At 41.6% G+C, this 26,005-nt stretch overlaps 3 protein-coding genes and 2 pseudogenes across 3 annotated transcripts; 4 read left to right on the forward strand and 1 right to left on the reverse strand.

The window, feature by feature from the left end:
- The first annotated feature begins 550 nt into the window (after positions 1-550).
- LOC139385638 (uncharacterized) lies at positions 551-5,973 on the forward strand. The gene is made up of 2 exons (XM_071130869.1): positions 551-1,140; positions 4,654-5,973. The coding sequence occupies exons 1-2, from the start codon at positions 662-664 to the stop codon at positions 5,426-5,428; spliced, it is 1,254 nt and encodes a 417-aa protein (XP_070986970.1). The 5' UTR covers positions 551-661; the 3' UTR covers positions 5,429-5,973.
- A 1,539-nt stretch (positions 5,974-7,512) lies between these two features.
- On the forward strand, positions 7,513-16,253 carry LOC139385719 (uncharacterized). Its single transcript, XM_071131000.1, has 2 exons — positions 7,513-8,547; positions 15,038-16,253. Exons 1-2 carry the CDS (start codon positions 7,913-7,915, stop codon positions 15,711-15,713), a joined length of 1,311 nt encoding a protein of 436 aa, XP_070987101.1. The 5' UTR covers positions 7,513-7,912; the 3' UTR covers positions 15,714-16,253.
- Positions 10,597-11,195, forward strand: LOC139385619 (claudin-4-like; annotated as a pseudogene).
- Positions 16,254-16,811: 558 nt separating the features above from the next.
- Positions 16,812-17,470, forward strand: LOC139386115 (claudin-4-like; annotated as a pseudogene).
- Positions 17,471-19,566: 2,096 nt separating this feature from the next.
- On the reverse strand, positions 19,567-23,021 carry LOC139386113 (ribosome maturation protein SBDS). The gene is made up of 5 exons (XM_071131542.1): positions 22,621-23,021; positions 21,385-21,514; positions 21,064-21,264; positions 20,577-20,741; positions 19,567-20,140 (listed from the first exon to the last, which is right to left on the reverse strand). Exons 1-5 carry the CDS (start codon positions 22,746-22,748, stop codon positions 20,012-20,014), a joined length of 753 nt encoding a protein of 250 aa, XP_070987643.1. The 5' UTR covers positions 22,749-23,021; the 3' UTR covers positions 19,567-20,011.
- Between the last annotated feature and the right edge of the window lie 2,984 nt (positions 23,022-26,005).

The following is a 26,005-nucleotide window of genomic DNA, read 5'->3' on the forward strand; positions in this document are numbered from 1 at the left end:
CACCACACATTCTGTTACACCACACATTCTGTTACACCACACATTCTGTTACACCCCACTTCATCTTGTATTTTGGTAGTCTTAGTGAAAACATTGTGTCCTGAATAAAGTGTCAATCAAATATTAGTGTGCAGTCATAAAAAAATATATAGTTTAAACACCTCCAAATAACACATTTCCTAATAACCCAACTCTTTTTTCAAATCCCTATTTTTAAAACTCCATAGTCAGTTTCCAAGTCATTCTTTGATATGAGTCCCATAGTAGTGAGTCAGAAGGAATAGCTGTTTTGTTTCCGTGTCAAGTGGCTACATGACCTTGAAGCTGCTCTTTTCTCTTAGGTCAGCACTGCTAGAGGTCACCGGGCTTCTGTCTGTTTGTGTATAAACATTTCTCAGCAAATGGGAGCAGAGCAGGGACTTGTAATATCATATACCTGCATCATATCTCTGTTTTTAACACATTACAAACACCACCTCCTACAACACAACTCTATAAATACTGGTCCCTTTTGTGTGAACCATCTCTGAACTCTTTGGGAATAGCTTGACTCCTCGGGACCTGTCTGTACTCAGGTTGAAGTGTGTGATACTCAGGTTGACGTGTGTGAGGTCAGGAACAATCAGTGGACAGTGTGTGTGTGAGGAACTATTCAGTCAAGATGGTTTCCCAGGGGATCCAGATCATGGGCATCATCATGTCGTTGATCGGCTGGTTGATGGTCATCATCGTGTGTGCCCTGCCTATGTGGAAGGTCACAGCCTTCATTGGAGCCAACATCGTCACGGCCCAAACCATCTGGGAGGGAATGTGGATGAACTGTGTTGTGCAGAGCACTGGGCAGATGCAGTGTAAGGTCTACGACTCCATGCTGGCACTACCCCAGGACCTCCAGGCCGCCAGAGCAATGATCATCATCTCCATCCTGACAGGTATCTTCGGCATCTGCCTGTCGATTGCAGGAGGGAAATGCACCAACTGCATAGCAGAGGAGGGATCCAAGGCTAGAGCCTGTATTGTGGCTGGAGTCCTCTACATCATCTCAGGCATCCTCTGCCTCATCCCAGTGTCCTGGTCAGCCAACACCATCATCAGGGATTTCTACAACCCCATGCTGATCGAGGCCCAGAGGAGGGAGCTGGGGGCATCTCTGTATATAGGCTGGGGTGCTGCAGCACTGCTGCTGATGGGAGGGGGGCTGCTGTGCTGGAACTGTCCCCCCAAGCAGGACCACCACTATCCGGCCAAGTTCTCTCAGGTCAGATCCACCTCCTCCGGACCCATGCAATATGTCTGAGATGTTCATGTCAGTGTCATGTTAAGATCTACTTAATCAAATTGAATTTAAATGAGGACACTAAAGACAGTTCTCATAACAAAAACTGTGAGAGTTTTAAATCACAAAGAACTTGAATGGGTTTGTTGAGTTAAAATAATGTTACGAGTTATGTTATAGTTATAATATAAGTATTTTCGTTTTTTTGAAACAGCTGATATTCTCTACTACTGAAGTACCCTGTCAGATTAAATCCATGAGGTTAGGAATACTTTATATCAAGTTATGTCTCCATTTTGGCACTGTCTTAACATTGTTCCTGTGATTAAAACAAGTGTGTCATCATTGTAAATAAACTGTACAATATAAATATAATACGTCTGTATTATCCATTTATTTATGAAAGCTCAACAATGAATCACTCACATGTGCTTTCACTGGGTTATTAGTGAGGTGAATTGTCTTTCTGTTGCAGTAAAACATTTTATCCAGTATCAGTACAAACACCCCTATGCTCTGCTCTGTTTGGTGTGTAAACCTTGACCTATTTAGAATAACTATTCAGATGCTTGATAACGATCAGATTCATGTTGACTTGATCATAAAATAGAAAAACAATAAGAGATGAGGAAAATAAGAATTTGTCTGTCTACTGGCAGCCCAATTCTGATATATTTTCCACTAATTGGTCTTTTGACAAATCACATCAGATCTTTTACAGAGATGAAAAGATTTGTCAAAAGATCAATTAGTGGAAAAAATATCAGAATTGCTCTGTCTTTGTAAATGCAGCCTCAAAAACATCTGTAGCCTACTGTCATTGTTAGGCCTACTACATTAGGTTTCAGTTAGACCTACTGATTCGTCTATCACACCAACAGGCCAATCCGCACAGCACCAGACAATTGTTATCAGGTGTGATTCATCTAGACCCCATAGGTGCAGATAAGTGTTCTTCTTTTATAAACTTAACCACGGTTGTCATTTTAACACCATCTAGAAGTAGCCTACTGTACCATGCATTCAGCTTGTTTGCAAATTCTGGGCATTAGCCTCGGCATGATCGGATGGTTTGGAGACATTATAATTTGCGCTTCCCATGTGGAAAGTGACCACGTTCATTGGCAACAACATTGTCACAGAACAGATCATGTGGAAAGGCCTGTGGTTGATGAACATGCATGGTACAGAGTACGGGGCAAATGCAGTGTACAGTCTCCAATTCCATGCTGGCACTACCTCAGGATCTACAGGCGGCCCGTGCCCTAATGGTCATCTGGTCGCTCTCAAAGCCATCCTGCTGTCTATCGTTGGGGGGAAATTCACCAACTGCACCGAGGACACGCGGTCCACAGTCTCCATAGCATCGGGAGGATTTTCATAGTCTGGGGGTCCACGGGACTCATGCTTCTGGGTGGAGGGATTCTCTGTAGCCAGTGTCCACTAAGCCAGGATCGGGGACACTCCTCCAAATACAATGTGGCAAGATATGTAAAATCCTATTCGGCAAGAGCGGCCTATGTGTGAGCACATGGCAATATTTGCTTTGAACATTGACTAGCCTAACAATGTTGCTTTGGGGCTTTTGAACTAACTTTTTGTTTTAACTCCAATAATTTAAACACATTTTCCAATAAAGTTTTTAAATTGACAAATGTATTTCATTCCACCTTTTAAAGCATTAGTGATGGGTGTGGAGTGGTTGGACTGTTGTAAGATAAAGGGCTTGTGTAGGATGGGCTACTCCATAGTCTGGACATTTACTTTGAGGCAGTGTGGTAAGATTGTCCACGAAGTAGATTAAACCAAATACCAATAACTCTTTAAGTCTCCTCCAGGGTCCACTTAATTATATCATCCATCTCACACACGCACCCTCCCTCTCCTTTACCCCTCCTTGTTAGGGTATGTCAAAGCTCGATATAGATATTTCTAAATACTGTCATACGAGGCTAGTGGTTTGGTAGACTCATACGAGGCTAGTGGTTTGGTAGCCTCATACGAGGCTAGTGGTTTGGTAGCCTCATACGAGGCTAGTGGTTTGGTAGACTCATACGAGGCTAGTGGTTTGGTAGACTCATACGAGGCTAGTGGTTTGGTAGACTCATACAAGGGTAGTGGTTTGGTAGACTCATACGAGGCTAGTGGTTTGGTAGACTCATACGAGGCTAGTGGTTTGGTAGACTCATACGAGGCTAGTGGTTTGGTAGCCTCATACGAGGCTAGTGGTTTGGTAGACTCATACGAGGCTAGTGGTTTGGTAGACTCATACGAGGCTAGTGGTTTGGTAGACTCATACGAGGCTAGTGGTTTGGTAGACTCATACGAGGCTAGTGGTTTGCTAGCCTCATACGAGGCTAGTGGTTTGGTAGACTCATACGAGGCTAGTGGTTTGGTAGACTCATACGAGGCTAGTGGTTTGGTAGACTCATACGAGGCTAGTGGTTTGGTAGACTCATACGAGGCTAGTGGTTTGGTAGCCTCAGACGAGGCTAGTGGTTTGGTAGACTCATACGAGGCTAGTGGTTTGGTAGACTCATACGAGTCTAGTGGTTTGGGGTCACCATGTTAGAACCATTTCCCCAACACAATGTGTTCAATGTATCTTAAGCATAATCTAAATGGCTCTTGTGGTTAGGTGAAGGCTTTTGGGATGAAGATAAGTTCTGATGTGGTTAGTAAGTGTCACCATTACCCTTTTCCCTAAATTGCAAGTTGTTGACAGTTTCTTGTAACCTGCAGATGATGAAATGTTAAATGATCAGACCACAGTGAGTCACTTGTGGAAACAAATGACACATTGAGTAACTGGTAGTGGAATGTCACTTTCATAACATGTCCTAACCCTACATCTTTGGAAATATAAATATAAAATCCAAATGTGGATACATACAGTGATGGAAAAAACAACTTTTTATAAAATAAATAGGCCTGCATATGTGTATTTATTTACATTTTCAAAGTCACAATGAAGGTCAGGGATTTAGCATTTTGATAGATGGGTAATGCCATCATGGAAGTGCCAGTTTCAGTGTAGATGGTATCAAGTTGGAAGAAGTGTAATCCCAATGAAGTCCAGGTTGTTTTGAACCTGTCGCATATGAAAGAGAGCTTTCTGAAGATGACAGTATTGAGTGAAGTATTGTCACCACTTTGTCAGCTCTGTCTGTGTGTCACAAAGTATCTACAGTGTGATAGCCTGAGGAAACTGGTCTGTCCGGAACAACTCACCTGGTGGCAGGAAACCACTCCTCCTGCACATTCTTCCTCCTCAGCGGGCTCCAGTTGTTTCTGATCGTCAATCAGACCTCTCACATAGCTCCAGAGATCCAGACCTAGGCAGCCAGACTTCTCTTTCTCCCACTCCGGAAACAACCTTTGGTCATGGGAAGGATCGGAAAGGAGGTGTTTGGCCAGGTGCTCAGCTTCATCGGCTTTGTGGGGGTGGCAGTGACCACGGGTATCCCCATGTGGAGGGTAACCACTTACATCGGTGCCAACATCGTAACAGGACAGATTGTGTGGGACGGCCTGTGGATGAACTGCGTGATGCAGAGCACGGGACAGATGCAGTGCAAGATAAACGACTCAGTGATGAGGCTAGCGACTGACCTTCAGGCAGCGAGGGCCCTGGTCATCATCTCCATCATCTTCATCTTTGTCGGCCTGATTGTCACCTTCATCGGGGGCCAGTGCACCAGCACCCTGAAGTCTGAATCCTCCAAGAGTAAAGTGACGATCCTTGGAGGCATCCTGCTGCTCATTGGTGCTCTTCTGGTCCTCATCCCCGTCTGCTGGTCGGCAGCGTTCACCATCTCAGACTTTAATAACCCTCTGACCATCGAGACCCAGAGGAGGGAGATAGGAGCCTCCATCTACATCGGCTGGGGCTCCACAGCGCTGCTCCTCATCGGAGGGATCACCCTCTGCACCTCCTGCCCGCCCCAGAAGATGTATGGGTACCCAGGCTATCCTCAAGGAGCACCCATGTACCCCTATCCAGGCCAACCAATGGTCCAGGCAGGGCCCTATGGGAGAGTTTACACCCCAGCCAGCAGACCCTACTCAGGGACAGGTTCGTATGCACCAAGCAAGCCATATGCAGCACCAATAGAATACGCTGTACCTGGACGGCCTGGACGGTATCTGTAACAAAGTGAAATGGAAAGCGGGAACGTCTCCCTGAATATTGACTGGTATTCTGGACCTTGATGTTTTCAAGCTATTGTTTTGGTTAGCTTTGCCTCTGAGTTTAATTGCACCACCAAAATGTACTTATATCATGTACTTTTGTCCACATTGATATGTAGATATTGTTATTGATGAGAATAACATGCAATTTATAGACATGAAAATGATTGGGTGAATGATATTCATTATGTTTATGAGTGTTTGCACTTTCACACGAGGAAGAATCTGTTCTTTCAAATGTTGACAATGTAAATCCTTATGTCTTGACTACTATACCAGTATGCAAACATTACAACAAATAGTTTGATAATGAGAATGGATGTAGCGTAAATTTTCATTTTAGCAGCAACCTGTGTTCTCCCATTATGCAACCGATACTGTTGTCTTGTAAATAGCTGGCTGGTCTATGACTTGTGATGTATCTGTACACAGAAAACAACCCATTTTTCTGTAAATATGTAGTGCCTATATTTACCAAATATAAACACACACGTTATTATATAAAACAATGTGTAGGCTTAATGTGTCTTTGTGGAAAAGTTGGGAAACAATAACTGCGATTTCAAATGTTCATGAACTGTGAGCAATAATCATACCAATAATCAAAGCCTATGCATTTTCTAACTTACGATTCATGTTTTAAAAGTTGCATTTTGAATTCAACTCTGCTTTAAATCATGAATCTAAACATCTAAGTCGTTGGGGGAGGGGGTACTAAGCTAACATATGGAGTTTGTTTAAGATGGTCATACCATAGATCATTTAGCTATTTGAGTTTGAATTTCAGGACCCTTTCAGGTATAAAAAAAATATATATATTTTTAAATTTGGCCTTTACTACTATAGCGCATAGTAGCACATTGAATAACACATTCATAAATGGCAAAATACATAAGGAATAAGGTTTTGAAGTGTATGTCTTATATCTAGGCGATATAAGAAAGCTCAGGGAATAAATATATATATATATATATTTACACATATTCAACCCCTTATTTTTGTTGACACAAAACTACATCTATACTTCCATTCATTTGTATGGGTTACCTTCAGATGTGATCCTGTGACACTTAGTTTGTAGCCAAAACGGTTTTGACGCTAGACAGAAGTTGGCACATCAGCGTTTCCGACATCAGACAAGTCCCGTGGGGCTTATAGGGGTCGTAGAGCAAAACGGAGAACACCAGCGTGTTTGTGAAAGTCTCATCTTTCTATATTAGTTTGTAGGCCAAACTGTTCAGACGCTACAGACGTTGATGTGAGTGGACCAATCTTTTTCTCATGGTTTGACAAACATCGCCGTAGCTCGGCCACTTTCCACCGCAGGTGCGGAAAGCCGACATAGGAGGATGTGGTGTACTGAGACACAGCCCATGCATATATCTCTAGCTTAAACTGTCAGATTTTGATAGGGTGTGTCAATAGACTCTTAAGGATTTTAAGGGATCAATATCTTTCAGTTACATGATGACGTGTATCTGTGAATCTCCTTTCATTTTGGAAATGAATGGTTGCATTGTTGTTTAAAAGCTCCCTCATATCTCCTCTCTCCAAATATACAAACATCCCACTGGGCACACAATGGTTGAATCTACATCGTTTCCACATCATTTCACTCAAATTACGTTCGTTGAACCAACGTGGAATAGATGTTGAATTGACGTCCGTGCTCAGTGGGATAGTTTTGAGAGTCTAGACTGTAACTCAAATAGGTTGTTTAATTAGATTGCCAACAGCTTTCTTTAAAATCAAGGTTTCTTAGATCTGTACCCGGGCTTAAAGGCAATGTTCTGTAATATGTTTATTTAATGTATTGGTTTATTTCATGAAAGAAATGGGTTCAGGATCAAAACCAAGAAAACAGAGACTGAATATAGGCCTTAACTTACTTCTGGCTATGACAAATCAGAATTCTGGTGGTATTAGCAACCTGATTACAGAAAACAATAGTTGCAATAAAAAATGTCATCATGAAAACAGGGAACAACAGTAGCTTCGAACGTCCGGCCATGACTAATGAGAATTCAGGTGGCATTCTTGACGGTTTATCTCTCTACCCTGAAACCAATGGGCAGACAGGCCTAACCACCCAGCCAAACGGCATTTACTACAGAGGCATTTTTTGAATGGACCAATTACTATCTCTTCATCACAGGTCTTGAGGTGCATCTCATCGAAACCCATTGTCATTCACACATACCGACAGGGGAGGTGAAAGAATCTGGTCCGGCTTGAAAATTACCATGTCAACTGGTTTCAGGTCAGGGGGAAGGATGTTGACTCCACCCTTTCAGGAGCAGAGAGGTCCATATAACTTCAGGGGACGTGACTTAGTCATTAGTTAACAACGATTACAACCAAGCTGAGCTGACCTGCATTGACTCTCCTCTACAACTTCTGTCTGAGCTTCATTGATTTTACAACAAAAAACAAGAATTCTTCAAAATGGTGTCGATGGGAAGACAGATGCTGGGCTTCGTCCTGGCTATCATTGGGTTCCTGGGGACCATTATTGTGTGTGCCCTGCCTATGTGGAAAGTCACAGCCTTCATCGGAGCCAACATCGTGACTGCTCAGGTCATATGGGAGGGCTTGTGGATGAACTGTGTGACCCAGAGCACGGGACAGATGCAGTGCAAGATCTATGACTCCCTCCTGGCCTTACCCCAGGACCTGCAGGCTGCCAGAGCTCTAAGCGTCATCGCCATCATCGCATCATGCTTCGGCATCCTCTTGGGAATTTCTGGAGGAAAGTGCACCAACTTTGTGGAGGATGAGGCTTCCAAAGCTAAAGTAGCCATTGCCAGTGGGATCATCTTCATCGTGGCTGGCGTCCTCATCCTCGTCCCTGTCTGCTGGTCTGCCAACACCATCATCAGGGATTTTTACAACCCTCTGCTGGTCGAGGCCCAGAGGAGGGAGCTGGGGGCCTCGCTGTACATCGGCTGGGGCACCGCAGGGCTCCTGATCCTGGGAGGGGGGCTCCTCTGCAGCTCCTGCCCACCCAAGGAGGAGCGTGACAACTACCCAGTGAAGTACTCACAGGCAAGATCCACAGCTACCAGCAGAGCTTACGTTTGAGCTGGAAACTGTTGAAAGAAAGACTGTAAATTATTTGATTATCTTTGGCAATCTTCTGTGAAATGAAAATATCATGCAAGTTACTGGTATTATCCAGTCTTGTTCTTTTCCATTTTACGTTTTGAAAGTTATGTGAAATCAGAACAGAGTAAATATGTGAAAACAAATTAACTGAGCTCTTCAGAACTTTGCAAGAAAAAGACAAGACAGAACTGTTGCCTATAAGAAATGACGTTACAGAGAAGTAGTACTAGTCTATACGCAGTGTAGAGGGATCATCTCATGGGTCATGGGGTGATGACTGAAGTGAATTGAAGCCATTCCCATAACCCTAACTTCTCTTTTACCGTATAAGGACACTGTGCCAGAATGATAGTATTGATGTAAGAACATGGACTATATGTACATTATATATGTATAATTGACTTGTCATAACTTTGTACAGTAGATCACAGTATGTTTTGCAAACAGCCAATATATGTTGATTGATTATGTCTAAAGAACGTAATCAATTGCAAACCTTATTTCTTTTGTATAAAACATTTCCAACAAAGTTTATAATTGGTGTTAACTGTCTTTTTTAAGAAATTGACTCCAAGTTACTGTGATTTCCTTTTTCTCAGCTGAAATCTTAGCTGAAAATGTCTAATAGCATAGTATTTAGGTGAAATGACCTCCTGACAATCCTCTCTCACTGTCTTCTGTTTGAATGACACCAAAAGTGGGACTTTACATCACATTGATTTGAGTAAGAAAGTGAGGAAAGTATTTAACCCTGTCACACAATCCTGAGAACACTGATTTCTTCTAAGGATTTGAAATAGATTTCCCCCATTATTAGAAATACTCACTGAGACATTTACTTTAAAGACTGGCAGTGACAGATTGACAAAATCTTTGAGGGGCAAGAATGCACAGATGAACCAGTTACACAACTTAAGCTAGGTTAGATAAAAACTATTGTCTGTGAAACAAGCTCTGCTATTTAAACTGGCTTCCTCTCAGAACCAGCTATGTAGAGATGATGTGCAGAGATTGGCCAAAATGTATAGTCCTACTGGATATTTTCATAATTTATTGTTATTTAAATTGAACAAAATGGTAGAACCTGGTTTGTTTTCATTGTTTTCATTGACAATTGTCACTACTTTCTTGAACAAGAAGCATTAAAAACATATCACCTTACCACCCCTTAAACTACATCGTAATTCCTTGTGCCAAGTATACCAAAACATGTCTCGTTACATCTTCTTCTTGTGACAGTGAGACGCTGTTTGCATACATTACATAATGCTTAAGTTAACAGTGCACATTATAAAAATATGTTGTATGAGTTTAAACAGATCAGATTATCTCTCGCCCCCAGCCCCACCTCTCTCTTTTCGTGCCAATGGAATGTGAATGTCTCCAAATCGGGGCATACTGTATGCTCTGAAATCTGGTGACCTCTCTAACCCAGTGAAAGTGAAGCTTGGCATAGGTGTGTCAGGAAAGCAAAACAAATCACTGTTGATTTTTAGTTGAGAATGTGTAAACTAAGAAGGTATGATGAGTTCACATAAACACAGAGGGCGAGAAGGGTACTTTATAGGGCTTAGTGGTCCCCTCCTCTGTTTTCTTTTCTGTCCTCCCATGACTATTTATAAACTTATTTCAGCACTATTTGCCATCTATTGCTAACAAAGTCAAATGAATCCCATTGAAAGTTCATTTTGCTGAGCTTTCAAGCTGGTGAGTTTTCAAGCACATGCCTACATCCTCATTCCTCATAGGATGTTTGAACAATAAAAGCTTAGTAAACTGATCTACCATATCCAAAAAGGAGAATAAAATGAAACTCCCACCTTTATTATCCGCACAGAACAATGTATCCTGTAAGGCTGGTATTATTTGGCTGGCTCTCAGTTTCTTAAAGCTGGACAGGCCAGTGACACTCTTCTTTCTAGTTTTCAAATGCACCAAAACACCTGATTGCCTTCCAATATTAACTTGGAGACACAAAGAGTTAGTCAATGAGTAGAGAGAGACAGAGAGACACTGCATTCAGAATGTGTTCCATGGGCATTCAGATGCTGGGCAGTGCCCTGGCCTTGATCGTCTGTGTAGGGAACGACCATTGTCGGCGGCGTGCCCATGTAGAAGGTCATAGACTTCATCTGAAAAAACAATGTCACCTCGCAAACCATCTGGGAGGGCATCTGGATGAGCTGTGTGGCCCAGAGCACGGGCCAGATACAGTTTAAGGTATATGACTCCATGATGTCCCTCAGCTCCGACCTGCAGGTTGCTAGAGCGCTGGTCGTGGTGGACATCGTGGTGGGAATTGCTGGCCTCTTCATGGTGTTTGTCGGGGGGAAGTGCACCAACTTTCTGTTGGAGGAGGTGGCCAAGGCACGGGCGACGGTGGCGGTAGGGGTGGTGCTCATCATCAGTGGGATCCTGTGTCTCATCCCTGTATCCTCGACAGCCAGTCTCATCATCCAGGACTTTTACAATCGACTCCTGGTGGATGCTCAGATGAGAGAGCTGGGCGGCTGGGATCCTGCTACTCCTGGGAGGGGGACTCCTCTGTGGTAACTGCCACCCCAAGGAGGACGACAAAGCCCCCTCTGTGAAATATATACTGGCCAAGTCGTCAGGAAGTTAAAGAAAACCGGCAGGTTCTGTGGCAAGTTCCTCCACCCCAACAAAGACCGACATTTAATATGAAGGTTCATGGGACAACCTGGTCTGCATGAAAATGTTGTTTCTCCATCTTTTCAAAAGGTATTGGTGGTATAAGAAGGTACATGGACGGACATTGGAATATAAAGGAAAAGGTACCCGTGGAAAGATGTTGTATGCAAAAAAACTGTACTATGAAGGAAAATATGCACTTAACTATTTGATTGATTAGCCAGGGAAACACTTCACTCTTAGAAAAAAGGGTTCCAAAAGGATTCTTCAGCTGCCCCATAGAGGAACCCTTTTCGGTTATCTCTTTGGAAAGGATTCTGTATAGAACTCAAAACGGTTCTACCTGGAACCCTATGGGGCAGCTGAAGTATCCTTTTGGAACCTTTTTTTCTAAGAGTGAAGTGTTTCCCTGGCTAATCAATCAAATAGTTAAGTGCATATTTTCCTTGGCTCCCAAGTGGGTGGGCCTATGCCCTCCCAGGTCCACCCATGGCTGAGCCACTGCCCAGTCATGTGAAATCCATAGATTAGGGCCTTATTCATTTATTTAAATTGACTGATTTCCTTAACTGTAATTCAGAAAAATCGTAGAAATTGTTGCATGTTGCGATTATATTGTTGTTCAGTATATGTAAATGTTATTTGTTTCTCGAATTCCTGGCAAGTTGATTATACACTGTTGCAAATTATATTAGTCAGCAACTTTTTTACTGTTGTATGTTCTCTGTTTTATTACAATAAACTATCTTTTCATATTTCAGGGTGAGTGTTTTTTTATTCAGTACTCCCACTGATGTCCTTGTTTTCACTATACGCATTCCTCATGATCATAAAATGTTCTCTGTAAGGTTCAAATAGAACACTGGTAAAACCTGTTTGACAGGAACTGGTGTCAGAGAATTCCACGCATGCTTCAAACTCAATGTGTTTTTCGACCAAAATATACAATTACAAGGCTTGCAAACATTTGGTATGTCTATTGTGACAGATATTGTTGTATCAACCCACTCTCGTAATCTTTAAATCAATAAAATAATCAACTACGTTTGAGTTCATAAAAAGACGTGGTGTGAGTTGAGTAGGTTTACACTAAGCTGTGAGAAAGCAGTGTTATGTTCCCCTGTTATCAGACCTGTAGACCAGGGAGACTCCAGTTCCGCTGTCCTCGTGCAGAAAATATTGAGAGCTTAAAATGACTGAATCCCTTAATTGCGTATAATTTGTCTCAAAATAAAATGTTCTCTTTGCCTTAGGTGTTTTTGTTATTGTGTTATTAAGACAAAGTTTAACATCAAGTCATTGATTGTCACATTATATTCAGTAGTGTTACAGAAAGACTGTCCAGTAATATTCAGTAAGATTTGAATGATCAAATCCTCCTCATATTCCACCCAGTATCAATTTATGCATCATTGTTTCACTCTGAATGACAGTTTCACTGCTGCTCGTTCTCTTTCTATTCTATTCAAAGAAACCTGCAATATTGTGGAACACCTCAGTCATGTCCCTCCATCAAATAGGTCCGACACTGATGACACACTACTGCTATCTAGTGGTATATACAGTGCCTTCAGAAAGTATTCAGACCGAGTTATTCTAAAATTGATTAAATGAAGAAAAAAAATCCCCAGCAATCTACATACAATACCCCATAATGACAAAGCAAAAACTGTTTTTTCGATATTTTGCAAATTTACTAAAAATAAAAAACTTAAATACCTTATTTACATAAATATTCAGGATGCTCAGGTGCATACTATTTCAATGTATCATCCTTGAGATGATTCTACAACTTGATTGGAGTCCACCTGTGGTAAATTCAATTGATTGGACATGATCTGGAAAGGCAAACACCAGTCTATATAAGGTCCCACAGTTGACAGTGCATGTCAGAGCAAAAACCAAGCCATGAGTTCGAAGGAATTGTCCGTAGAGCTCCAAGGCAGGATTGTGACGAGGCACAGATTTGGGGAAGGGTACCAAAAAATGTCTGCAGCATTGAAGATCCCCAAGAACACAGTGGCCTCCATCATTCTTAAATGGAAGACATTTGGAACTTCCAAGACTCTTCCTAGAGCTGGCCGCCCGGCCAAACTGAGCAATCGGTGGAGAAGGTCCTTAGTTAGGGAGGTGACCAAGAACCCTATGGTCAGTCTGACAGAGCTCTAGAGTTCCTCTGTGGAGATGGGACAACCTTTCAGAAGAACAACCATCTCAGCAGCACTCCACCAATTAGGTCTTTATGGTAAAGTGGCCAGACGGAAGCCACTCCTCAGTAAAAGGCATATGACAGCCCGCTTGGAGTTTGCCAAAAGACAACTAAAGACTCTCAGACCATGAGAAACAAGATTCTCTGGTCTAAATGAAACCAAGATTGAACTATTTGGCCTGAATGACAAGCATCACCCCTTGAGGAAACCTGGCACCATCCCTACGGTGAAGCATGGTGGTGGCAGCATCATGCTGTGGGGATGTTTTGCGCCTGCAGGGAGTGGGAGACTAGTCAGGATCGAGGGAAAGATGTATGGAGCAAAGTACAGAGAGATCCTTGATGAAAACCTGCTCCAGAGCACACAGGACCTCAGATTGGGGTGAAGGTTCACCTTCCAACAGGACAACAACCCTTAGCACACAGCCAAGACAACGCAGGAGGGGCTTCAGGACAATGTCCTTGAGTGGCCCAGCTGGAGCCCGGACTTGAACCTGATCGAATATCTCTGGAGAGACCTGAAAATTGCTGTGCAGCAACACCCCGCATCCAACCTGACAGAGGTTGAGAGGATCCGCAGAGAAGAATGGGAGAAACTCCCCAAGTACAGGTGGTCCAAGCTTGTAGCATCATACCCAAGAAGACTCAAGGCTGTAATTGCTGCCAAAGGTGCTTCAACATAAGGGTCTGAATACTTATGCAAACGTAATATTTCAGTTGAAACATTTCTAAAATCCTGTTTTTGCTTTGTCATTATATGGTATTGTGTGTACATTGACTAGGAAAAAAAACAATATAATCAATTTTAGAATAAGGCTGTAAACTAACAAAATGTGGAAAAAGTCAAGCGGTCTGAATACTTTCTGAAGGCACTGTACCTAATGTACGTTTCCCACTGTGTCCTGTAGTGTGCCTGTTAGGAAGTAGGATGGACAATGTCCAACCTAGAACCAAACAACACATTGCATAGACCTTCCTATCAGTCAAACGGACCATACTTATACCTTTTAAGGTTTGTAAACCGCAGTGCTTCAGCATGGACATTTGGTTAAGGGATTTCATTGACTTATTGACTATGGAACGAGCGGCATCTGCCCTCCAAGACCATGACAATGACCCAGAGGGTCTCTGGAACACTAGAATAACGTGTAAACCGTAGAGCATAGCCTAGTATATCAACTGTGTATTTGTTTATGAACTATACCCCCCTTCTTGCCGGGTCCCAGAGGATGCCTAGCTTGTTGTGGCACGGATCAATGGGTGTCCTCCCCCTTCTATTGTTTATTGTCATGTTTGGATGTTGGTTGTCTGTCCCATGTAGCTCAGTTGCACTTGCAACACCACTGTTGTGGGTTCAATTCCCACAGGGGACAAGTACGAAAATGTATGCACTCACTACTGTAAGTCGCTCTGGATAAGAATGACACACAATGTAAAAAAAACATCTCACTGTGTTGTTGTCTTTGTAAATGGAAAATCAAAAAGTATAAATGGGAGAAAAAAATATGTGGAAATTGCTAGACTGTAATCACAGAGATAAAAGAGCCAACAGACATTTTGAGCATATTGTTAAAACATATTTTTTCTCTTTGTTTCATCCCCAGTTCTGCACAAGCTGTAGCGCCCCCCATGGCTGTGGAGGAGCTGGGCATCACCCTGTCCATGGTGGGCCTGGCAGGCACCATCCTGATCTGTGCCCTGCCCATGTGGAAGGTTACAGCGTTCATCGGCACCCACCTGGTGGTCATGCAGGTGTTCTGGGAGGGCCTGTGGATGACCTGTGTGTCTGAAACCACGGGACAGATGCAGTGTAAAATCTATGATGCTCTTCTAGACCTGTCCCCTGACCTCCAGGCGGCCAGGGGCCTCATCGTCATCAGCATGGTACTGGGCTGCCTGGCATTCCTCGTCTTCCTCCTGGGAGCTAGGTGTACCAACTGCCTGAGCCATCCCAAGTTCAAAGCCAGCATGGTGCAGGCCGCAGGGGTCACCTTCGCCCTGGCTGGGTTAAGCATCATAGTGGCTGTGTCCTGGACGGCCCAGTCAATCATTAGGGACTTCTATAACCCGCGGGTCCCTGAGGTGCTCAAGAAAGAGATGGGGGCGGCCATCTATGTGGGCTGGGTGACCTCTGGGTTCCTGTTCTGTGGAGGAGGGGTGCTGTGTACCAGCTGTCCTCCAGGGGGGAGAGAGGGCAGGCATGGTTCCAGCAGTAGGTACACCCTGGCTAGGATGCCCACTCACACTCACAGCAGCTATGCCATAAAGAACTATGTGTGAGAGGGGAGTGCTTTATTTGCCTTTTAACTTCAGGCAAATAGTGTTGGCAGGTGTTGGCACTATGAAGAAAAATGTCACAGCAAGTTTTTCCATGACAACATTGTTATTTTGTACATTGAATGTCCATGTCTGGTTATTCAGTGTATTGTCTGACTTTCATAGATTTAGAATTGCCCTGGAACTATTTGATAGCTTGGTGGAAGTTTAAAAAAAATAAGATCATGTTAATTGATTCTTGTTACAAAATAAGTCTGACTTAGGTAATTGTAGCTATTAAAATGTTCACTCTATCACCATGAAAGATGTTTACTGAGGAAATATCTGTTATTGAAATATAATCACTGAAAATCAATAGGTTACTAATATTGACAGTACAACTACGTCAACTGAATGAACCTGATTGTTTTTATATCCCTGTATTGTAATTCACATATTTTCATTTTTCCCCATCCTATTCAACTGTGGTTACTACTTATAATGTGTTTTTGTAACAATGTTATCACAGTTAATTTTGTGATTAGCATGATTCTGCATGCTAAGAGAATAGAGGCAGTACTTTAGCGGGCAACAAATCATGTTCGTTGAATGATTTGGGATTTGAACTTAATAGAAATAAACATTTTGATTAGAAATTACTTTTGTTGCATCTCTTTTATTTATCTTATTGAAAAAGTGTATCAAAACTCATTAGAAGGGAGAAGATTGAACATTCAGAATGAAGTATGAAACATGCTGTACTTGGGGAGGCACACAAGGCTTATTTAACAATTACATGTTCCTATAAGACCACAGAGTCAGAGGCTGAAGTCAACAAAGCACACAGTGACATCTTTGTTTTAGCGACTGAGTGGCAAAACTGAAAAAGAGGGATTGTTGTGAAACCATGTCACAGTAAACAGAAGGAATCCTCTTTATTCCCCAGCTGTAGAGCAGGACTGCTGCCCCACGCCCTTTTATTTTCAGGAATCTGTGAGGACCGGTTTCACATCACACAGGCTAGACTCACACACAGGCACGCATGCCCACACACAGGCACACAGACTGTGCCTGCAGCTGGTCAAGCCCTGCTTTATGTGAGGAGCTAAGCTCAGCTCAGTCATGAAGAGGCAGTTGGAGCTAGCAGTGTTGGGCCTGGTCATTACAGGCTGGCTGTGCGTCATCCTCACCCGCTGCCTGCCCCTGGGGAGAGTCAGCGGTACTCTGGGCGACTCCACAGCCACGCTGTCGGCGTACTGAGACAGGGTGTGGCTGGAATGGGACCACTGGGACCTCAACCATGACGGTAGCCTCCACTGCTCCTTCTACCAGTCTTTGTTATCTCTCTGGAAACTTCTGAACATAGAGAGGCCTGATCATGGCTTGTATAGGTGGTGTGGTCATCAGTATCATTGGAGAGGTGTGGTTTCCGAAGAGGAATCATGTGAAAGTTGCCTCCGGTGTGGTGTTTCTGCTGTCTGTTTGTCCCTGCAGCCTGGACCTGCCACCACACTAACAAGCCACTGGAGGGCGCTGTGGTGCTGAGGAGAGAGTGGGGAGCTGCCCTGTACATAGGATGGATCTCCTCCTCTCTAATGGTAGTAGGGGGAGGGTTTCTCAGTACTAGATTCCCCACGTTCCAGCAGAAGAAGGGGTCAGAAAGAGGGGGTTATACTCCAGATTATCCTGTGGCAGAGCAGGGGCCAACCAGCCCCCTGGATACTATTCACATTACTGAATTTAGACACAGCCAGTATGCTCGGGCAACAACACAGCCATGAGAAGATGCAATCAGGTATGATTAGGTATGAATAGACCTCTAGGTACTATAGTCAATGTTAGAAATCATGCTTCCACTGCAATGAAGCACTTTGAAAGATGTTGAAGAATTTAGGATAGAGGTAAAGGAGTAGCACTAACCATGGAGTAAATTGCACTTTCAACTGTAATAATTGGGTCTGAAATGTTGTCAATTTGCTTAATTTCTGTATTGGTGGTGAAGGTTTCCCATTAAAGTGTTACAGTGGCTTCAGAAAGTATTCACACCCCTGGACTTTTCCACATTTTGTTGTGGTACAGCCTGAATTTAAAATGGATTAAATTGAGATTTTATGTCACTGGCCTACACACAATACCCTATAATATCAATGTGGAATTATGTTTTTAGGAATTTTTACAAATTAATATAATGCTAAAAGCTGAAATGTCTTCAGTCAATACGTATTCAGTAAACATTTGCTTAACAAGTCACATGGACTCACTCTGTGTGCAATAATAGTGTTTAACATTACTTTTGAATGACTACCCCATCTCTGCACCCCACATATACAATTATCTGTAAGGTCCCTCAGCCGAGCAGTGACCTTCAAACACAGATTCAAACACAAAGATCAAGGAGGTTTTCCACTGCCTTGCAAAGAAAGGCACCGATTGGTAGATGGGTATAAAAAAGCAGATATTGAATATCCCTTTAAGCATGGTGAAGTTATTTACTACACATTGGATGTTGTATCAATACACCCAGTCACTACAAAGATACAGGCGTCCTTCCTAACTCAGTTGCTCGAGAGGAAGGAAACTGCTCAGGAATTTCACTGAGGCCAATGGTGACTTTAAGTTAGTGTTTAATGGCTGTAATAACAGAAAACTGAGGATGGATCAACAACATTGTAGTTACTCCACAATACTAACCTAAATGACCAAGTGAAAAGAAGGAAGCTTGTAGAGGGCAGCAGGGTGGTTAGAGCGGTGGACTAGCAAGTTCAAACCCCCGAGCTGACAAGGTACAAATCTGTCGTTCTGCCCCTGAACAGGCTGTAATAACCCACTGTTCCTAGGCCGTCATTGAAAATAAGAATTTGTTCTTAACTGACTTGCCTAGTTCAATAAAGGTAAAAAAGAGAATTAAAATATTCCAAAACATGCATCCTGACTGTAAAAAGGCACTAAAGTAAAAGTGCGAAAAATGTGTCAAAGAAATTGACTTTATGTCCTGAATACAAAGCATTATGTTTGGGGAAAATCCAACACATCACTGATTACCCCTCTTCATATTTTCAAACATGGAGGTGGCTGCATCATGTAATGGGTATATTTGTCATCGGCAAGGAGTAGGGAGTTTTTTTTTATATAAAAAGAAATGGAATAGAGATACTGTAAGAACAGGCAAAATCCTTGAGGAAAACCTGGTTCAGTCTGCTTCACAAAAGACACTGGAAGACAAATTCACCTTTCAGCAGGATAATAACCTAAAACAAGGCCAAGTATACACAAGACTTGAAGATAGCTCGAGCAACAACCAACTTGAAGAATTTAAAATAGAATCATGTGCAAATATTGTACAATCCAGGTGTGCAAAGCTCTTAAGAGACTTACCCAGAAACACTCACAGCTGTAATCGCTACCAAAGTAATTCTAACATGTATTGGTATTGAGATATTTCGGTATTTGGGGCGGCAGGTAGTGTTGGGCCAGTAACCGAAAGGTTGCTACATCAAATCCCTGAGCTGACAAGGTACAAATCTGTCGTTCTGCCCCTGAACAAGGCAGTTAACTCACTGTTCCTAGGCCGTCATTGTCAATAAGAATTTGTTCTTAACTGCCTTGCCTAGTTAAATAAAAGATTTAATACATTTGCAAACATTTCTAAAAACAAGTCATTATGGGATATTGTGTGTAGATGGGTGAGAAGATTTTTGTTTGGGACAAAATGTGGAATAAGTCAAAGTATGAATAGTTTCTGAAGGCACTGTATCTTACAATAATGGTATAAATTTGGGATAAAGTGTCATATCTACTGTATTGGCATAGGGCTATTGATACCATTTTTGGATAGACTATGCCATAGTAATCACAAAATAATGAATAAAAACAATGAAATAGATTACGTTTTTATTTGCAATTGTTTATAAGACTCATATTTAATTATGAAGAAACATATATAAATTAAGGGGTTACATAAACTATTCATAACAAAATATGCCTTTTCAAACATGGCGAAATGGTAAACTGGGTAAAATGAAAGGCAGGGTCAAAGCCATATGAATTACTTTAGAAGAAGTTGACTCACAAAATAAACTTCATTAAATTATAGCAATTTTTTGTTTACAAGCAAACATTCAAGTGGTGCATGCAACAAAGCAAAAATACTGAATGTTATCAGATCTTCAACCAAAACTAATATTAGAACAGACACTGGAAATAAGAAGGGCTCCATTGGTATTGGAAATAGTGGCCTCTTTAATGAGGGGTTTGCAGTTTGTGTGGCAGCGGTGGTGGTAAGATAGTGTATGTATGTAGTCCTATAGGGCTCTGTGTGAAGGCTATTCCAGACGCTCGTCTCCCTCTTCCACATCCTTCAGACTGAGCACCTCCAGGGAACCTTTACCTTTCGTCTCACAGCGGATCAACACATCTATCTCCCTGAAGCAGCCCGGGTCCACCAGACACACCTGGAGGATGGAGGGAGATATATATATATATATATATATATATATATATATAGAGAGAGAGAGAGAGAGAGAGAAGTGGGAGGGAAAGCAGTGTTGTTGTTGCATTACTTGAATTATTTACTACAAGTGTATACAGTCTATTACATATTCCTTTTGTTATCAAGTCTAGATAACTATTTTAGTTTAGAGCAGGGGTGTCAAACTCATTCAATGGAGGGCCTAGTTTTCTGCAGGTTTTTGGTTTTTCCTTTCAATCAAGACCTAAACAACCAGGTGAGGGGAGCTCTTTACTAATTAGTGACCTTAATTCATCAATCAAGTACAAGGGAGGAGTGAAAACTCGCAGACACTCAGACCTTCGTGAAATGAGTTTGACACATGCGCTTTAGAGCCCTACGGTGTAGTCTTGTATAAACCAGAGAGATCTGTCTCTCACCATCTCCAGCTGGTCGTCAAAGTCTTCACTTTCCACCACCTTGAGGAGGGGTTTGAGTTTCTCCTTCAGCCTCTTGCCGTCTTTGGCCGGCAGGACCAGCCTCAGCCTCATGTGGGCCCTCTGGATCTCTATGGACTCTTTCAGCTGCCTAATCACCTCCAGAGCCTTGGAACAAACAGCAGTTAGATTCATGGGGCATTAGTATGACAAAGACTGTCATTAGTTGGTATGTACTGAAACCCAGTAAGTATTCTGGTTTATGTAGCTAAACAACAAACAGGTTCAGTGTTTAATATGACAGACTAAACTCCTCACTTAAAGGGAAACATTTATGGCTAAATCTAGCCACTGCTTGTACACACAGTATGCACAGTGAGTGAGCATTTAAAACAAAGCTGTTCATTCATGTTCAGCCGTTCATCCATGACGTTTATATTAAAATATGGCAAATGTGTACTGTAGCAACAACCTTTTGTCCCAGCCATACCTGCTGCTTGGTGCTTTTGTTGGCCTTGACAGAGTAGTGGATATCCTTCATGGCCCTCTCTATGAGGTTGACTGTGTATGGTCGCTTGGTCTCTGGGTTCACACACTTCTCTGCCACGATGGTCGCAATGTCTCTGAAACTCGTCTCCAATTGACTCTGCCTCTCCTTGTCTGAAACCTGGAGTTCTCCTTTAGCTAAAATCTGACCAACAAAGGGAAAGAAAAGACATACTGAATAGGCAAATCTCACAACAATAACATAACGTTGAATGAATGTGAGTAATATTGATTACTGGTGTTCTGTTTCTGTCAATGTATTTACTTGTTTACATATCTCTGTCAGGTCATCTGTTCCAAAGGCTTTTGACAGATCATCTTTCTTGGCAACCTGACCCTTTGAAACATTATTGAAAACAGAGCTGGTCTGCAGCACTTCATCCAGGTCCTTCTCTCTGTGTAATTGGCAAATGAAAATGGCATGGCGATTTATTAAGTGTTTACATGGGGCTTTGCTATCTCAGTTTCTTAATCCTAGTCCTGGGGTGCACATTTTTGCCCTAGCACTACACACCTGATTCCACTAATCAAAGGTTTGACAATGAGTTAGATAGTGGAATCAGGTGAATAGTGCTAGGGCAGATAGTGGAATCAGGTGAATAGTGCTAGGGCAGATAGTGGAATCAGGTGAATAATGCTAGGGCAGATAGTGGAATCAGGTGAATAATGCTAGGGCAGATAGTGGAATCAGGTGAATAATGCTAGGGCAGATAGTGGAATCAGGTGAATAGTGCTAGGGTAGATAGTGGAATCAGATGAATAATGCTAGGGCAGATAGTGGAATCAGATGAATAATGCTAGGGCAGATAGTGGAATCAGGTGAATAGTGCTAGGGCAGATAGTGGAATCAGGTGAATAGTGCTAGGGCAGATAGTGGAATCAGGTGAATAGTGCTAGGGCAGATAGTGGAATCAGGTGAATAGTGCTAGGGCAAAAAACAAAATGTGCACCCCTTCGGTTCCCCAGGACAGAAACACTGTGCTAGATGATGCTTTCAATATCTATAGGTATTGATAGGCTAATCTCGACAACCTAAAAACAAATATTATGTGAACTCAGACCCGCTATTGGATTTGGTTCTGGGGGAGTTCGAGGGGGTGACCCCTTTTGAAATTCAAAAAAGATGCCAGGTGTAGATGACTCAAAGTCCAAAGAATCAGTGATGCAAAACACATGGCACCTAGACTGTTCCTCATATCCTCATTATTCCACAGCCTCTCGACTCTGGGTAAGAATATAATGCACGATACAAGACAAGTGAGCCATGATGATGACGTGAGTCATGACTTGCTACTCTGAAACAGCACATTAGATTGTATTATTTACATATTATTTATTTACATTCATAGCTAATTATAAATACATCAAAGCTGAAAGCATACTACCATTAGTCGTAATACTACTGGTGTTTGCTATATGCCTCGGTGGGTATCAAACAGATCCAACTAGCTAACGTTAGCTATCATAGCTACGCAGCTAGCTAAATTCCTAAAATACTCACGCTCCAGATCTCCAGCTCATCACTTTATTTTTGTAGCAGGCGATTTCAAATCGTTTTCCTCCCTTTTTCATCCTCACCACCGCCACATTTGTGAGTCGGATCTGGTTTGTTGGTGTAAATATAGACATATTTCTGCTTTACAAGACAGATGAATCTGTCAGTAACACTATTTTCTTTTAGCGGCGCTGGTGTGCTATGAGTTTCACAAAAATTCCGCCGGACTGAAACATACTATGTGCAAACGGTCCTATTTTTTGTTGGTCTCTGATGGAATTGTTTAGTATTTTTTTTTAAACATTTAAATTTTGTACGGTACCATGACGACTGCTACGAATAAATATACATATGTTTACTTTTTATGTATTTGACAAACTAGATACTTTGCATAAAATATCACGTGTAAATGAAGTTGTTCCTGTACCGGTGTATTTTATCCAGAGAATATAATTGAATGCTTTAAAAACTGTGTTGCAAAGTAATGGAATAGAGGGGTGTAAACATATGGCTATGCCTATGGGATATCATCAAATATTTGTATATCTGTAATATAATTAAACCTCCAATTCCCACAATGTATTTCGTTTCATCATGGTAACAATTATGGCTGCTCCCAGCTGTTGAACTTTGATGTTCCTAAAACGTTTGTCAATATTTACATTGATGATACAAAACATTGCACAGGAGAAAGAAACCATTTTGCGGGGCTCAACTTTACTGCTTTTGGATTTGATAACCCATGTTTTGACGCTGATATTGATGGTGAGTGAGAGTGTCGCGGAGAGAACTGGGTATCTGAAAGGTGAGATGAGGATGGTGCAGAGAAGGTCAGTCGGCGCATTTTTTATATCAGTGAAATAATGTCCTCGAGCCTGGTAGCTAGCAACTGCTAGATTCTATTTCAAAAATAACTTTTGTGCCCTTTCTGAGATCTTTAGCTGATGTGTGTATGTATAGTATAGAGATCATATTTCGCGTATGTATAGAGATACTATTAAATTACTAGAAGGGATGGTCATAAACACTAAAAGTTCCAGAATGGGTTGTAATTGGTAGCCATATTGGTCAGGGAGAAATTCAAACCAGTCTGATTGGAATGAACGGCAGTAGAGGCGTAATCCTAATTTTACTTATGCAGGAAAATAAAAGTAAGGCATGTGATAGAATGATAAATTGTGTAATAAAATTATTGGCAGCCTAAAATAGTCCGAATTAAAAATACAGTTTATAAGGGTTTCATACCAATGTTCTGTATAAATAACCTTTTATGTGTAACAGACCATAAATGTTTAATTTGTTGTTTTCTTGGAAAGCTGTGAGTGCTATTATACGATACAATATCAATTCTTGTTGCATTTACAACTTGTCTAAGTCCTATCAACTGATTTGAGCCAGTATATGGTTGTGGATTGACTGCATTGCTTGAATGGAATGTTGGCATATTGGCAAATTTGAAAAAATGTATGGAATCATTCCTCTAAAACTGGTGATATACAACATCCAGGATTAGCATTAGCTACTTTAGCGTGGTGGAAAATTATGTTTCATAAAGAGAAGTATGTATACTTTCCCAGTTTTTATCACCTTTTCACCATTAAATTAAGGAACAAATTGATGTCTTTGCAGCCTGAATGGAGAATGTTCTATGCATGAACCAGTCCACAGGGGATACGAATGTATAGCCAGCTACATAGATTCCCTTTGGACTGTAAAATGAAACGACTCGATATCACCATTTGCCGGTCTTTGGGCTAATCCAGAACATAATGTCTTTGCAGGAACAAGGAAGACAGTCCGCAGCACCTTCAAGAGTATTTTTTTGTCAGGATGGCAGAACAGGATATACTTGCACACAGCTGCCGATGTTTTGGTTGGAATTTGGTTCTCACTGAAAATGGCATTGAAAAAGGTCATTTAACTCTTCACTTATTATTTGCTCAAAGAGCAGTTCTGTTTACATTTCTATTAATTCTAATTATTTATTTGTCTACTGGTAAATGAGAGTCAAATTGAGAGCTTGGGACTATAAGGTTATATCTGCATTTATGTCAAATTGAGTTGTTGACATTAATCTGGACAATGTTCTCTACCTACTATTGAAGTCAAAAGTTTACATACATTTATGTTGGAGTCATTAAATCTTGTTTTTCAACCACAACCACTTCTTGTTAAAAAAACTATCGTTTTTCCAAGTCTGTTAGGACATCTACTTTGTGCATGACACAAGTAATTCTTCCAACAATTGTTTACAGACATATTATTTCACTTATTATTCACTGTATCACAATTCCAGTGGGTCAGAAGTTGACATACACTAAGTTACTAAGTTGACTGTACCTTTAAACTGTTTGGACATTTCCAGAATATGATGTCATGGCTTTAGAAGCTTCTGATAGGCTAATTGACTCTGTTACACCAGCTCTGTCTGGTGACCAGAGTTAAACAATTTGGAGGTAATGCTACCAAATACTAATTGAGTGTAGGTAAACTTCTGGGAATGGGATGAAAGAAATAAAACTGAAATAAATTATTCTCTCTACTACAATTCTGACCTTTCACATTCTTAAAATAAAGTGGTGATCCTAACTGACCTAAGACAGGGATTTTTTTAATTGGAATAAATGTCAGGATTTGTGAAAACTGAGTTTAAATGTATTTGGCTAAGGTGTATGCAAACTTCTGACTTCAACTGTATATAGTTCTCTAAATACCCCAATTCATGTTAAGTTCAAAAGAATACAATAAAAAAAATTGCTGACATCATTCAAACCAATGGGGATTTGGAACTTTAAAACCAATTATCTCAGAATCATCTTTTTGCAGATAGAACTTTGTAGTCCCAAGCTCTCCAAATGTTACACGTTATTTTTCTCTGTACCCCATTAGAACACTCTTACCAATCCAGTGACCCTCTGGCTCTACAAAGCTGTGGAGTAGGATGGTTACAGTGTTGAGAAAGTGGTTGATGTCAAGGATCTCTCTGTACTTTGCTCTGTTCATCTTTCCCTTAATCCTGACTAGTCTCCCAGTCTCTGCCGCTGAAAAACATCCCCACAGCGTGATGCTGCCACCACCATGCTTGACCGTAGGGATGGTGCCAGGTTTCCTCCAGACGGGATGCTTGGCATTCAGGCCAAATAGTTAAATCTTGGTTTTATGAGACCAGAGAATCTTTTTTTCTCATGGTCTGAGAGTCTTTTAGGTGCGTTTTGGCAAACTCCAAGCGGGCTGTCATGTGGTTTCCATCTGGCTTCCATCTGTCAACCCCAAGTTTGCCTCTTTTTATTATTATTATTTATTTTTCTTATTTAAACCAATGGCTGGCACAGGTATAAATATTTTAAATGAATCCCGTTCAACCAGGAAAGATTTATTATTTTCATCAGTA

The sequence above is a fragment of the Oncorhynchus clarkii genome, chromosome 27 (assembly GCF_045791955.1).
Source record: "Oncorhynchus clarkii lewisi isolate Uvic-CL-2024 chromosome 27, UVic_Ocla_1.0, whole genome shotgun sequence".
NCBI lineage: Eukaryota > Metazoa > Chordata > Actinopteri > Salmoniformes > Salmonidae > Oncorhynchus > Oncorhynchus clarkii.